At 30.7% G+C, this 15593-nt stretch overlaps 1 protein-coding gene across 1 annotated transcript in view; it reads right to left on the bottom strand.

The window, feature by feature from the left end:
* LOC148275911 (lipase member H-A) overlaps positions 1-15593 on the bottom strand; it is an 88308-nt gene that overhangs the window by 54639 nt on the left and 18076 nt on the right. Inside the window, exon 2 of the mRNA XM_088235044.1 lies at positions 2613-2721. Coding sequence (XP_088091170.1) covers positions 2613-2721 — 109 coding nt within the window. The remainder of the gene's footprint in view (positions 1-2612; positions 2722-15593) is intronic.

Raw genomic sequence — 15593 nt, forward strand, 5'->3', positions numbered from 1 at the left:
TTTACCGAGTGACCATCGAAAACAAATATTTTTATTAATATTCCAAATTTGACGACGAATATTTGTAAATTAGGGCCCCGATTCATTGTTCCAATTAATATATTTTATTAATCTAGTTTATGTATTTTTATCAGTATTCGTAGTAGGTATGTGATATTTTCCTATTATCTTCAATTGTATTTCAAGTAAAAGCCTATGAAAAATTAAATGATAATTTATTATAGATTGCTGACGAAGAAACTTTGATTTTTTATACAAATTACACATTTGCGTACAGAAAATTTGATTTGATTTTATAGACAGTGAAGATAAGATGCATTACAATGGGTAATTGAAAGAGTCATTTTTGATTGTCTATAAAGTAGAATAAAAATTTCCGTATGAAAAATTTTACATTCACATAAAATGTTTTCAATTACAGGTTACCGACGAAAATACTTTAAGGAGAAGGTAATATAGAAGTCTAGGCATCTACAGGGCTTATGACCTATCAATGGCTGGTTTAAGTGGCCACTTTAGACACTGTGTAACATACACCATTCTGCTCATATTTAAGCATCTATATTCCTTCAATTCTTTCATCTGTTGATGTTTGTGAAGTTAAAGAGCTGAAACCTTTATTTATGCAGGTGAGATTCATCTAATTGAATTATTTCACCTACACACTAGGCAACGCCTGAAAATGTTATTTTTTCAACTCCTATACTTCTTCATGGACCAGGTGGATTTATAAACAATAGTTTGAGATTGTCCAAATTTTTGTAGACAAGGACTGGATTCAACTCCCTGGGGAGCTGTTTATATTAACATATTACAACAGAGATGAAGAACATTTAAGAGAAGGTAATATAGAAGTCTAGATGAATCTCACCCGAAAAGTTTCAGCTCTTTAACTTCACAAACGTCAACAGATGAAAGAGTTGAAAGAATATAGATATTCAAATATGGGCAGAATGGTAAATGTTACACAGTGTGTAAAGTGGCCACTAAAACCAGCCATTGACAGGTCATAAGCCCAGTAGATGCCTAGACGTATATATTACCTTCTCTTAAATTTTCTTCATCTCTGTTGTAATATGTTAATATAAACAGCTCCCCAGGGAGTTAAATACAGTCCTTGTCTACAAAAATTTGGACAAACTCAAACTATTGTTGAAAATACTTTTGTTTTCATACAAATATACACATACCTACAAAAAAAACGGTTTTACTTTATGGACAATTTAAGAAAAGTCTGTTAACTTCCTATTGTAATGGGAGCCCAGTTCTGCAAAATGAAAAGCTCGCAACGCTTATTCCTTGTAAATCCTTGGTATAAATCTTGTTAAATTTCTATCTAAGATTTTTCTGGTATGAATAACTTTATCTAAATTATACAAGTAATGTATTCTCCATTTAACTTTATATAATACATTTTTTGCATGATTATTTTTAAAGCAAAAATAAAAGGTAAACGTTTTTTATATGTATAAACATACTTGCATTTTTATGATGACCATAATATGATAAAATGCAAATCATAATTAATTTCATAGTTTACTGGAAAGGAAAAAATCTTTCAGAAGAACGAAACAATAATATTCTTGATTTTACTGCGGATACTCACGGTATTTTTTTATTTTATTATCAGACACACCTTTATATGATCAAATAAATGCATTTGAGAATATCGGATATTTTAATTATTTGAAATGTGATTATTAAAGTTAAATTCTTATTAGAAGATATAAAATTTATTTTTTTTAATTTTTTTATTATTACATTTATTTTATTATTAAATTTATTGCAAAAAAATAATATACATACTTAATAACAGGGAATCTATATAAAACCAATTAATGTAAAATGAAAACGGGGTGTTCTCTGTTTATGATAGTCTCCATCTAACATGGCACAGCTTGTTATAAGATGGAATTTTTTTATCTTTAGAGCGTAAGTAGTCCTATACTAATAAAACAATAACATAAAAAAGAAAAACTAAAACTACTTAATTATAAATGCCTAGCAAATCAAATGTAAGAAATTAAAAATCATTATAATACAAATATAAAGTATATATATGTATATGTGCCAAAAATACATGTTACTTAAACATAAATAATATAGTATAATATATAATAAAACAAATATAAAGCAATGAAATACATAAAAATATAAATAATATGTGTACCAATTATATAAAGTACTACGTTTATTGATTTACGTATATTTTTCAAAAAAATCTCTCGCTACACTATTTATATGTGCAGTTATTTTCATTTTAAAATTTGTTTTACATTTTGAGTCTTTTATATTTGGCAATAAATCATTAAATATTTTTGGAGCAATCACATTGTATTGCTTTTTACCAAAGGCGGTTGATACAAATGGGACCATACAGTTAATTTGTGTTGCTGAATGAGTGTTTATATTCTGTTGGGTTCTTTTGACCTCACTTAATTTATCATAAAATTTAAGTAGTAGGCACCTTACAAACAATTGTCTTACATCCAATATCTTTAACTTAGTGAATAGATCTTCCGTCGAATACCCCAAGGGTTTTTTGAGAATGATTAATATGATCTTTCAGAAAAACGAAATAAGAATGGTGTTGTTATATAGTGGGCACTCACGGTGTGTACATAAAGAAAGTGATGTCTGAGTCAGGACATTTGATATCCCTTTTGAGCACACAGCGCCAGTACCGAATATCCATTGCTGACCAAAACACGCCATCGGAAACTGAAAAAAATGTACAACGTTTTTAACATGCATAATCAAAGTCAAAAACCTTTGAAGACAAGAGTCAATGACTTCCAGGTCCATGATAACAATAGGTAGCGATAACATATAAAAAAACAATTTTCGTATTTTTTAAGTTTTATGGAAGTCTTTATTCAGAAAAAAACATATTTACGGAATTTTTTGCAAAAATCATATTACCAATATATGCACATATTATGTAAGTACATATTTATTTATTTATTTATTTATTTATTTATTTTATTTAGAAAACATACAGTCATACAAAATAAGTACTAAAAACAACAATTTTTTAACATAAAAAGACCAATTAAGTTTTCATAAATTAAAAAGATATAAACATTAAATGTGACGAAAAATAAAAAATAAATAAGAATTTTAAGTGAGAAAAGGATAATTGTTGACATTTGCATTTTCCATGGAGGTAATAAATTAAAATATATAAAAATACCGAATGTACACTCCGAGCCATGCACGCACACACATGAACGCACATATAAAACATACACAAACATATACATTACATGCGGCATATATACATAGCATAAACCACTCAAGATGTACATTCAGCAACTATCCCAAATAATCGACCCCATGAAGAAATTTTCTGTACAAATGCAACGTGCAGTTAAAAATGTCTACATCAATACTCCGTTATAATTAAACCGCTTTTTAAGTCATTTGTCGTAGGGTGCTCTTACATAATATTATTTTTAAAAAATTACAATAGGGATGGAGAATAATAATAGTCGAGGCATTTACAAGGCCCTGTAAATGCCTTGACTTCCATATTCCCTTATTTAAGGTATTTTCCATCCCTGTTGTAATTTGTTAATCCTTTCGAGGGGGTGAAATCCAGTCTTTTGTCTACGAACATTTGGACAAACTCAACAAATAGGATAAAAAAATTACAAATTAGATTCCTTAAAATGTTAGCAAGTAAAACCAACTTGATAACGTATCAAAATGACTACAAAAATCTTTTCCCGATGTGTAAAGTTTTGACGGTACAGAATATGATATACTATCGCCTGGTAACAGAGGACTACATGGATTTCTATAAAACGCCAATATCACATAAGCATGAAACGCGCCAAAAAGCGAGAGGAAATTTCATAGAAAGAAGAGCCATAAATGCGTATGGAGAGAGGACCAGGGCGTATATACTCCCTCGCATAGTAAAGAGACTCCCGGACGAAATAAAGAACAGTGATATGAATAAAAACAAAGTAAAATTGGTTTTAAAAATCTTTTTCTTCTAATTCTAAGTTTAGTCTGTAAAAAAAAAAAAAAAAATTATACAAAAATGGGGAAACCAAACAATTTAAAACAATGTCAAAAAAGTGTTTGTTTATTATTTTTTATATATTTGGTTTTCAAAAAAGACTTGATTTACTTGTATTTAATTTTTTTAAACTTTTATTTTATTGATATTTTTAAGATTTTTTTAAAAATATTTTATGTAAACATTTATTATATTGTGTTACAAAAATGTTTAAAGAGAGAAATCCCTGCAAAAAAACTGCTTTTGCAGTTTGGTGGGAATTTAAAAAAAATTGTTTAGAATTTAAAAAAGAAAAATAAATTTAAAAAAATAAAATAATAATAATATTTTAATAATATTATTAGTTCAATATTTTACATAAAAGGCTTTTCATCTTCTCTTCTCTTCTTTTCATTATTATACGAGTCCAGTAGTTCAATCACAAATAACTATTGACGTGCTAATAAGCGACGTGGTAATAATTTCTCACCGTGGTTGTTTATGGTATTTGCGATCACAATGGAACATCCATGAACACCTAATATTATATGTTAAAATATTTACGTTTCGCGACGTATAATCCTGCTGCGCAATCACATATTTGAATTTCGCCGGTGTAAATATGGAAAATATTCCAAAACTGCAATTTTTGTTTAATTATTTAATTTTCATTATGCTATTTATTGCATTTAGCCGGCGGTTGGCAAGCCTAATGTCAAGAAAAGCAGTCTCCATGGTAATTGTAATTTAATTTTCACTTTTTTTTATTAGATACTCCTTATTATTTTGCAAATGCAATATATTGTATTATTTTTTATAGTAAACGTTGATTTGTCGCCAATGAACTGTATTTATTAACGAAAAAGCCAAAAAAACAAACCGACACGAGCGTTGACTTAGAGATTACACACGCGTTATTCGTAATTCCGTAAACCGTGTAGAGTGCAAGTACTCATATTTTTGCTCTCGCTTTAAATTCAGTTAGTAAAGCTTAAAGGTGCATATTTACGATTGTTTTTAAACATACGTATTTATAAGGAATCGATCTTTGCCTGGTGAGATATTTTACAATTAGTTTACTTGTAATCTCGAAGGATTTGAAATTTTATGCGAAAAAAATCTGTGTTGAGTCTACCTACATTAGAATAAATCATATTGTCCCGGCTGAGGTCTATTTGACAGCGCCGCATTGAGTAGGTACTTGCTAGCTAAGTCCGCTACAAACTCAGGCGAACACAGCAGTGCCATTTTTCAATTAAAAAAAACGAAAAAGTATTTTATACTTTAAAAAAAAAAAAAATAATAAAAAGTAAATATGGAAGCTCAATCCTTCGTTGAATATGCTAAGCGTGCTATAAATGCATTGACTACACTGCTAATGGATCCTAATAATAAATTTACAAAAGAACAACTCGGGAAAGTAGTCCCAAAAACCAACGAAATTTTGTGCACAATAGGACAAATGGCAGTAAAGATGAGCGCATTAGAGACTGAGGTTGCTACGATTAAGAAGTATTCCTCTTCAACTAATATCGACGTATTTAATATCTGTGATCTAGTATCCGAAGTCCAAGATAGAAGTTACAGGGAGAAAAATATTGTTTTATGTAACTTACCTGAGAGTCAATCTACGACCCGTGCCACAGCTATTAAGGAAGATGATTCTGCTGTCAAGAAAATACTGTCTGAGCTTGATTCCTCTGTTCAAAGTCAAGAAATAAAAATATACCGACTTGGAAGAAATACTGGAGAGAGGCCTCGAGCAATTAAAGTTGAATTTTTGGAGGTCAAATGGTCACGACTACTACTGAGTAGGAAGCACCTTTTAAAAAATAATATTCGCATGTACCAGGATCAGTCTTCATTACAAAGGAAACAGCTTATCGAACTTCGTAATGAACTTGATAGTAGGAAAGCAAGCGGCGAGACTGATATCACAATAAAATACATAAATAACAATCCTAAAATAGTAAAGATGTTTACAAAAAACGACAATCCATCAAACTCTACTATCAAAATGTAAGGGGGGTGAGAACAAAACTACAGACACTTAAAACTGCATTACCAACTACGGATTTCGACATTTACTCATTTACAGAAACATGGTTGAACAACAACATCGACAATACCGAACTTGGTTTTAGCAATCACCTGATATATAGAAATGATCGGGATAAACTTGCTTCTAACAGATCTCGTGGAGGAGGAGTTTTGATTGCAGTATCGACTAAGTTCTCATCACGAATGCTCAAATGTAAAAAACAAAATTTTGAACAAATTTTTGTAATGATTTCATCAAAACGAGAAAAAATAATAATAGGCTGTGTGTATATTCCCCCTTCGTCTGATACGCAAACCTACAAAGATCATTATTTGGAGGTGGAATGTCTACGAAGGCGGTACCCTGAGGCCACTATAGTTTTGACGGGTGACTACAACTTACCCAATATACAGTGGGATCCAGATGGTATCAACACTAAATCTAGTGATGGCATAGACCATGGGTCAAGTGAGATAATTGAAATGTCAATGTTTTTAAATCTCCGTCAAGCAAATTATGTTTATAATTGTCTTACTCGTCTCTTGGATCTTGTTTTTTCTAATTCAGATAACATTTCAGTGCAACTTGCAAATGAAAATATTTTACCAATTGATAGATACCATCCACCTTTATGCATTAATTTTGGAACCCTTATTTTAGCAAAGAACAAAACCTCTGATGTTAGATTAAATTTTTTTAAAGCAGATTTTCCTGCCATTAACTCATTTATCCTTAGCAGTGATTGGAACTTTTTAAATCAAAATTTAAATGTAGACGATATAATTGCACAATTTTATCATATCCTTGATACTGCCATTGAGTCATCTGTGCCTAAAACTAAATTCATAGCAAGTCATTTTCCAAAATGGTTTAGTAAAAAACTTATTGAAGTTATACTACATAAAAAGATTGCTCATAGTAATTTTAAAAGGTCTCGAGACATTAAAGATTATGAAGAATTTTCGAAATTGAGAATTTTGTCTAAGCAGCTTTCTAAAACCTGTTATCAAGACTGTGTAAGTAAATTTGAAGTCGATGCTGCATCTAAGCCGCAACATATTTTTAAATTTTCCAAGATTCTTAACAGTAGGGAATCTGGAATTCCGTCCACAGTGTATTACAAACGCAAAATGGCAGACACACCACAGGAAGTTGCCAATTTATTTGCTGATTACTTTAGCAGTGTTTATAGTTCTACTTCTAATTCTAGGTTACACAGTATTGATAATACAGATTTAATTGATTTTAACGACTGTGTATTTACTGATTCTGATGTAAAAAAGGGGATTTGTGCCTTAGATCCAAAAAAAAGCGCTGGGCCAGACAATATCCCTACACTTCTTCTTATACAATGTTGTCCCTCTTTAACTGGTCCACTTACAAAAATTTTTAACTTGTCCTTGAAAACTGGAAACTTTCCCAAGAAATGGAAGATCTCATACTTAACTCCCATTTATAAAAAAGGAGATAAAACTGACGTCTCCAATTACCGACCCATTTGTATTCAGTCAGCCATTCCAAAGTTACTGGAATCTGTTTTGCTAACTAAGTTCACCAATGAAATTAGTAAAGTTATCACTCCGTTACAACATGGTTTCATAACTGGTAGATCAACTCTCACAAACCTTATGTTGCATCAGAATCGGTTGATCACATCAATGGAGAGACGTCATCAGACTGATACAATTTATACTGACTTTAGTAAAGCGTTCGACAAGGTTTCTCATACAATTTTAATACACAAACTTAGTTCATTGGGAATTACTGGTAATATCTTGGAATGGTTTAAAAGCTACCTGTCATCAAGGAAAATCTTAGTAAAAGTATTCGGTTATAACTCGTATCAGTTTGAGGCATCTAGTGGGGTACCCCAAGGCTCCCACCTGGGACCAGTACTGTTTTCTTTGTTTGTTAATGACATTGTGTCGATATTTGAGAAAGTAGACATTCTTCTCTTTGCCGACGACCTTAAAATTTCAAAAACTGTTACCTCCGATACCGATTGTGGAGTTCTTCAGTCTAATTTGGTAAGGCTGTACAACTGGTGCCAGAAAAATGAACTTTATTTAAATGTCGACAAGTGTTGTGTAATATCATTTACAAGAAGTAAAAAACCCATAATATTCGATTACAACATTAATAATATCAATCTGGGAAGAGTTACACAAATAAAGGATTTGGGGATAGTTTTTGACGAAAAATTGACATTTATTCCTCACATTGATACCATCACTAATAAGGCAATGAAATGTCTTGGATATTTGCAGCGAACCGTTAAGGATTTTAATTCCATCACTACCCTCAAAGTGCTATTTACTGCCTTGGTTAGAAGTAATTTAGAATTCAATTCAACAATTTGGTCACCTTATTACAATGTTCATATTTTAAAGTTAGAAAGAGTACAACGTAAATTCCTTAGATTCATCAATTACAAACTTAATATACCCGCTGAAAATATTGATTATGATAATTTATTATGTACACTAAATATGTCAACTCTATGTAAAAGAAGAATTATAAATGACTTATTAAATTTATATAAAATAGCGAATGGCGTATTGGACGTCCCGGAATTAACTAGTGTTATCAGCTTGAAAGTACCTCTTCGAAATACTCGGCAGCTAACGTTATTTTTTGAATCTCCTGGCAGTCACAATTATTATTACAATTCACCAATACCTAGACTACACCGGCTAGGTAACGAGTATGGTGAGGTTGATATATTTTGTCTGTCTTTATATAAATATAGGTTAAGTATTCAAAAGGTTATAAATTAATTTATGTAAAATTTCTTAATATTTTTCTTTTTTTACTATTTCTTTTTCTCATGTATCTCTTTAATAATGTATAAACTTATATGTATGTATATGTATGCGTGTATGTTTTCATATGTAAATTTTTTAAATATTTTTCTATGTACCATATACCTATGTTGGTACATTTCCTGATTTTTACTTATTATTGTATCTTTTAGCTTTTCTTATGTTATCTTTTATTTTTACCAAATTTACATACTTATGTTCCACTGCTGCACTTAAATGTAATTTCTAAAATATGTAAAAGCCCATTGGGCGTGTAAATCAATAAATAAATAAATAAATAAATAAATAAATAAACTTATGACTGTGATAACTTAAGCATGTTCATTATTGTTCATTGTGATCGCTCAAATGCTATGCATGTTTTTAAGCACGTCGATAGTTATTTGTGATTGAGCTTTAGGGGAGCTATTCTGAATCGCGCTCGCAGCACGAGAAAACAGTTTTTCTCGTGTATTTTGTATGTAAATACGCGAGGTGACCATTTGGGACACCACCCCAGGGCCCGTATCACAATGTGAAGTAAATATTAATCTTAAATTTTATCTACAAAGTAAAACTGTTTTCTATACGAAAAATAGAATCTGTTTACATTTTTTTTTCTAAATGTGACCAATTATAGGTTACAGACGAAGATACTTTAAATTTCCACAAACATTTTCGTTCATATACGAGTATATCGATTTTACTTTATACCTTTTCGATATGTACCCATGGAGATAGCGTTTGTAATCGCAGGCCAGTAAATGTGACATTTGATTGACATGCGGTAAAAACCGTTCGCATTGCGACATAATGACATTACGCAGCAGGATCATAATTTACCTATTCTGCACCCAGTGGTGCATAGGGCACAGCATCGACACTACGATTGCAGCGTATTTGGATCATTTTTATTACATCAGTCTTACGTTTCGGGTACCAATCCAGGGAGAGTAAAATATTGCAGTGTCTACCTTTAAAACCAATACTTCACGTTGACCCTGCCAGGGATTGAGCACAGGACTTAAGAATGGTAAGAGAACGCGCAAACTACTACACAACGAGGAGAACGTATGTAACTTTTTACGATTTTTACCTAAGAGTTTTGGGTCGAAAGCACTCGTTCAGAGTCCGTTATTTTATAAACAGAAAAAAATGCATTCTTCATCCGCCCGGACACCCTTTTTAAAATTTATTTCAATACCTGAACATTACATCATTACCATTTCATTATATCAGATAGCAAAAACACAAATAGGACTATTTCGACTGCTGAACAACTCAACGGACTGAAAATGTACGCTGACCTACCACATGTACTAATATATAAAACAGAATCTCAAAACTCATTGTACAAGGGATTGAAGCTGTACAATGAGTTACCTGAAGAAATAAAGGAAATAGAAAAAATTTTAACATTTAAAATTAATTTGAAAAAATATGTTATTGAGAAATTTTGATAAAAAAATTGTAATATTATTAAAAGTTTATATTAGTTCTTGAGATGTTATGAACTAATCTAATAAAGCATAAATAAATAAATAATAAATATACTAAAGTGAGCAACCATACCGAGATTCAAGATTTAAGTGCGACATTTTGAAAGCTTCCTGAAATCACATGAACCAATTTACGATTATTTTTTAAATAATTTAATAGATTTCTCAATAAAAAGGGAAAAAAAAATTATTCGGGAAAAGAACTTTTGGGTTTTTGGGACCTTAAATATTCAATGCACTGTCTGAACATTGTAAAACCCGGATTCAGTTGAATTAAAAAACCAGAAAAAATGTTTAAACGTATCGATTAATAATTTTAAAGATAATTTGTATTGCACCTATAGTAAACATACTAGTAGGTTGTTATGTATTCGTAGGTGCATATAATATGTATTTGTAAGTTCGTTTTCAACCAACGTAAGCGTATTGTCATACCTACCTTGTTTTATTGTTAACATTACATCGCATCGTATTCACTGCATTTTGTGGTTGCCTACCGTTGCATATTGTTCATTCAGTGAGTATCAATAATTTTTATTTAATTAAATGTTTTTTTTTTATTTACCATACTTTAAAAAAATACAATTTATGTAATAATAACGTTTATTGACTAAAATATTTACGAAGAGGTTTCGAAAGTAGGTATACCTAAACTATTTATATATTTTTTAAATAATCAAACTTCTTACCAAGTTCTTTCCTGTACCCTTTTCAATATAATTACAAAATTTAAATTACATTTTTTTTATACATACGTACCCACACACACGCACCCACCCTTTCACACATACACACATTCACATACGCACGCATGAATGTACGTAATTACGTAAACTATTTTCTTATATATCATGATTTAAAGTGGATTTTTTTAATTGGCTCCACTTATTTTTCTACTATTCTTTTATGTAATAACTGTAAAAATTCTAAATAAAAGAAAAAAATTGTATTTAAATTAATTGCAACAGAGAGGGAAAACATTATTGAGAAGGGATTATGGAAGTCTAGGCATTTACAGGGCTTATGACCTGGCATTGGCTGGTTTAAGTGGCCACTTTACACACTGTGTAACATTCACCATTCTGCCCATAAAAATGGGCAGAAATTGGGTTTAAACAAACATCCACATTTCCTCAACTCTTCCATCTGCTGACTTTTGCAAAGTAAAAGGAGCTGAAACCTTTATTATGTGGGTGAGATTCATCCGGCTGAACCAATTCACCTTCTAGGCAACGCCTGAAAACAATTTGCCAATTATTATACTTCTTCTTTTACCAGGTGACTACAAGCAAGCATTTGGACATACTCAAACATTGTTAAAATTATTTGCTCTGCATATATTATAACAAATGTTTTGCCTTCAAACAGGTTGTATCTAGTTAGGCAAACTACACACAATCCAAAGCAATTCATTATAATAAAAATGTAGTTTATTGTAGGAATTATGTTAATAAAACATATTTATTTTTATTAAATTCGAATCAGGTTGTCGTCCCGTTCTCACGGATCAGAGGTCCGAGGTTTGAATCCCAATTTGATATCTATTTTCTAATAGTGAGTAATTTACAACTCGTTGAAATGGCCACTGAGATTGAAATATTTGGGTAAATTATAAGAAAGCAAATATTACTTTTAAAATATTTTTAAAATAGTGCATTTCAGCTCTGTAAGTAAATACCGTGTTAACGATATTGAAAACACAGATCTGTTTACGATAATTGTAATATAAATATATAATTCAACAATATTTTAAGTTTTTCCAAATTTTTGTGAACAAGGACTGGATTCAACTACCTGGGGAGCTGTTTATGTCAACATATTACAACAGAGATGAATAACATTTAAGAGAAGGTAATATAGAAGTGTACGCATCTACAGGGCTTATGTCAATGGCTGGTTTAAGTGGCCACTTTACGCACTGTGTCACATTCACCATTCTGCCCATATTTGAACATCAATTCTTTCATCTGTTGATGTTTGTGAAGTTAAAGAGAGATAAAGGTTTCAGCTCTATGACTTTACAAACATCAACAGATGAAAGAATTGAAGGAATATAGATGTTCGAATATGGGCAGAATGGTGAATGTTACACAGTGTGTAAAGTGGCCACTTAAAACAGCCATTGACAGGTCATAAGCCCTGTAGATGCCTAGACTTCTACATTACCTTCTCTCAAACGTTCTTCATCTCTGTTGTAATATGTTAAAATATGTAATTTATATGAAAAGTATAAACAATATTTTTGTATTTATTATGTAAATCATTTATTTCATTTTTTGCATTAGTTTAATCAGAAAAATTCCAAAGTTTATTTCGATATTTGGATTTTACTAAAGCAGTGCACCATTTTCATGCTTGTAATTTTCATTGAAATATAATACGGCAATGCGAAATTTATATCAGATATTTCTCTGAGATTCAGGCCTCAGATCATTGCTGCACAATTAATCTGACATGACAATGTGAACTTGAGTGGCTGACATTATGTGTCACGAACCGTGCGAATTTTTCAATATTCGCATCTATCACACGAAGAACTTTCTCGGTGTACAAAACCACTTAACGTGTTACAAACGAAATCAAAATATTTTCATTCGTGGCATGAAGTGATCGACTCCTATAATATTTATGGTTGACTGATCATAAACACTGCTGATCAACCGTTTACTTTAGATCAGTATTCTAAGTATATTTGTTTATAATTTGCATTAATGTGTGCATAATTAATTTCTGCAATCAATCAAATCTGCATAACGCTTTTATTTTCTTCGCAAAGTAGGTACGAAAAAATCATTCATCAATATAATACTGTGTCAAATTTTTATACGTTAAAAAAAATAGAGACTACAATGTTTGATTATATCCAAATGCTTGCGGACTGGCTGGATTTCCTCCCGAGGGAGTTGTTCATATTTAAATTTATTTCAACAGAGAGGGAAAAAAAATTGACAATAGAATATGGAAGTCTAGGCATTTACAGGGCTTATGACCTCTCATTGGCTGGTGTAACACTGTGTAACATTCACCATTCTGTCCATGTTTGAACATCCACCTTTCCTCAACTCTTCCATCTGTTGACTTTTGTGAAGTAAAGTGAAGTAAAAGAGCTGAAACCTTTATCACGTGGCTGAGATTCATCCGGCTGAACCAAATTACCTACTAGGCAACGCCTGAAAACAATTTTACTATTTTTATACTTCTTCTTTTACCATGTAGTTAAATAAGCCCTGTAAATGCCTAGACTTCCATATTCCCTTCTCAAAAATGTTTTCCCTCTCTGTTGAAATAAATTTAAAAATAGAGACAATTTATTTCAATTGCGATTTGCGGTCCCAGCGCTGTGGTGTAAACGGGGGACTTTAGGTTCGAGACCCATTTAGACCATATTAATTAAAGGTCATTTTTATCAAATCTGAATGTCCTTTTTTACAGTATAAAGTATAAATAATTCACAACTGTAATTTGGCCTCTTCGTTTTATCTCAACAATGATCATTTCAAACAAGTTTTTTATTTCAAAAAATTAAAAGTTATTTACTAGATAAATATAATAGACAGATTTATTTTTTGTCCATGTGTATTAAAATTGTTTATATGCAAAATGCAAAAAATATTTCATATGAACAAAATTTTTTTTTTTTATGTTAGTTAATATTTGTATAAAACCACATAACCACTTTTCTATGTCTACTGGCTTCGAGACGTACCCGTCTCTTCGTCAGGCCACGATTAATCAAACATGCAAATCCCATTATACACCTTCACCATAGTAGTTGGGAAAAAATAAAACGGCGTTTATAATATCTTTGTGCAATAATGACGAAGAGGCAGGTACGTCTCGAAACCGGTATTAGGTAGCAAATATTCACTAAGATTTTTTCATGTTTTTAATGAATTATAAAATAAATAAATACTTATATTTCCTATTCATATTTATGAATGTTTTCTAGTTTTTCAAAATCGCACCACTTTCTCTCCCTGAACAAATATTTAAACGAGTTTTTGAAATTATGTTATTTGTAAGCTTAAAGACAATAAGTATGCATTTTTCTTGCTTTTTTTAAGCTCCTATATTTAAAAAAATAAAATAGTACGAATTTGTACCGTCAGGGAATTGCACTATAAAAAAGTTGTTATTTTTTTATACTTATATATATTTACAAAAATTAAAATTATAATAAAACAACAAAAATACTGAAAAATAATAACTCACTTGTTATCATAATAATGACAGCTCTACGTTAAGCTAATCCCCGGGAGTCATTTTTTGGAATTAATTACTTTAAAATGGCATAAACTACTCAAAAATGTCTAAATATGTACCGACAGTTATTTGTTACATCAAATTCATTCTCATAAAGGGGATATATAAGTTATTTTGCATCAGGACAAATTTATACTGTCAGCGGCCAAGGACTTACTAAAAAATATTTAGGAATCAGACTGGTCGCCATACTTTCTTTCATGTTACATCATACAATGTAGTAAAATAAGTGTAACAAAGCTTAATATTGATTACAATGATAAATAAGTTCTTGTCTACTTGTTAAAATAATTCTCTAGTAAATTCAACTTAGTTTTTTGCAAAAAACGATACCGCAATTACAAAAAAATATGAAAAAACTCGTTAGGTGAATCGATTTACCTAATACGAAAAATCTCAGACAATGCCGTCATCTATTGCAAAATTTGGCAATAAAAATATTGTGAAAATTGCATTACAAGGTATCTATGTAGAGAGATTTGTAATATTTATCAGATGTTTCATTAATATTCTTTACTTTTTATTTTATTAATATAATTATACATTTTTACAGTTTTAACATTTCAATTTTCATATTTTTACTAAAACTAAAATTCCACCAAGCCACTTTCTGTAGCTAAAAAATATTATAATCAGTCAAAGAAAATAAAGCACCGTTTGACAACTCGTTGAAATTTCAAAATTAAGAACTATTATGATAGGTCACCGAGCTATTGATACACGCAGACGCGCCCTAAGCCTTCAAAAATTATAACGCTTAACTCATGCCCAAACGCTGTCATGCTCAACGCGAATTTAGTCGCTCTTTCACAACCAAACGGGTGTGACGTGAGCTTGATGTTTAGAATCTAAACCCAAAATGTGTAGTAATAGGTCGACGTGATAGGTACTTATATGTATAAGACAAACAATATGAAAAACCAAAACACAATAATGTATACAAAAGTCATAAAATTCCCTCACTATTCCCTGGTAACTTGTAG

Source organism: Micrasema longulum, unplaced genomic scaffold (assembly GCF_059751315.1).
Source record: "Micrasema longulum isolate JH-2025_06_02 unplaced genomic scaffold, ASM5975131v1 h1tg001317l, whole genome shotgun sequence".
Classification (NCBI taxonomy): Eukaryota; Metazoa; Arthropoda; class Insecta; order Trichoptera; family Brachycentridae; genus Micrasema; species Micrasema longulum.